Genomic DNA, 681 nt, shown 5'->3' with positions numbered 1-681 from the left:
TTGAAACAGGGTTCAGCTGAAATGTAAAAAATGGTTGTCGCTTGAAAAAGACACAGGTCACACCTGGTGCACGTTATATGTCAAGAGGAATAAAGATGACGTCCCCACTGTGTTTGAAGTCAGTGCTAATAACGTGTTTGACGATAATCTGTGGGTTTCATTGATCTTCCGCCCAAGTTACAGCCGGTTCACAAGGGTTCAGCGACTGTGGAGCATTGTATCGCTGTTGTTCCTTTCAATGATCGCCTCGGCAATGTTTTATGACACATCAACTGATACTAGCCCCTTCATAAGCATGGCAGGATTCGAGTTAGGGTTTAAAGAGATATATACAGGATTTATGTCAAGTGTCATCACAGTACCACCATGCATGATTATGACATACATTTTCAACAATCGGAAAAGACGAGGAGAAGAAAACGCCAGCATATTTCATGATGGCATTAGCCTGCGTTCCTCCGGAAGCGTTCCCTGGTGGTCAATATTTATAGCATACACTGTCCTATTGATATGTATCAGTGCTGGTTCTTTTTTCACCTTTCTGTACTCTTTGGAATGGGGACCATCTCTCACCATCAAATGGATGTCCTCATTTTTCATCGGAACAACAGCGAGTGTCCTGTGTATCGAACCAACGAAGGTATCATTGTTATTAAGCTACAAGTATATATATATATATAT

The 681-nt window shown here is 41.4% G+C and overlaps 1 protein-coding gene across 1 annotated transcript; it reads left to right on the top strand.

The window, feature by feature from the left end:
• Window positions 1–56: 56 nt before the first annotated feature.
• LOC110440711 (polycystic kidney disease 1-related protein-like) lies at window positions 57–663 on the top strand (the record flags this gene model as incomplete). The annotated part of the gene is made up of 1 exon (XM_021483862.1): window positions 57–663. A coding segment is annotated over one exon (607 nt), but the record flags the coding sequence as incomplete, so codon positions are not given.
• Between the last annotated feature and the right edge of the window lie 18 nt (window positions 664–681).

Source organism: Mizuhopecten yessoensis, unplaced genomic scaffold, assembly GCF_002113885.1.
Source record: "Mizuhopecten yessoensis strain PY_sf001 unplaced genomic scaffold, ASM211388v2 scaffold697995, whole genome shotgun sequence".
Classification (NCBI taxonomy): domain Eukaryota; kingdom Metazoa; phylum Mollusca; class Bivalvia; order Pectinida; family Pectinidae; genus Mizuhopecten; species Mizuhopecten yessoensis.
The sequence above is the reverse complement of the archived record's forward strand: the minus strand, read 5'-3'. Positions and strand labels throughout refer to the sequence as shown.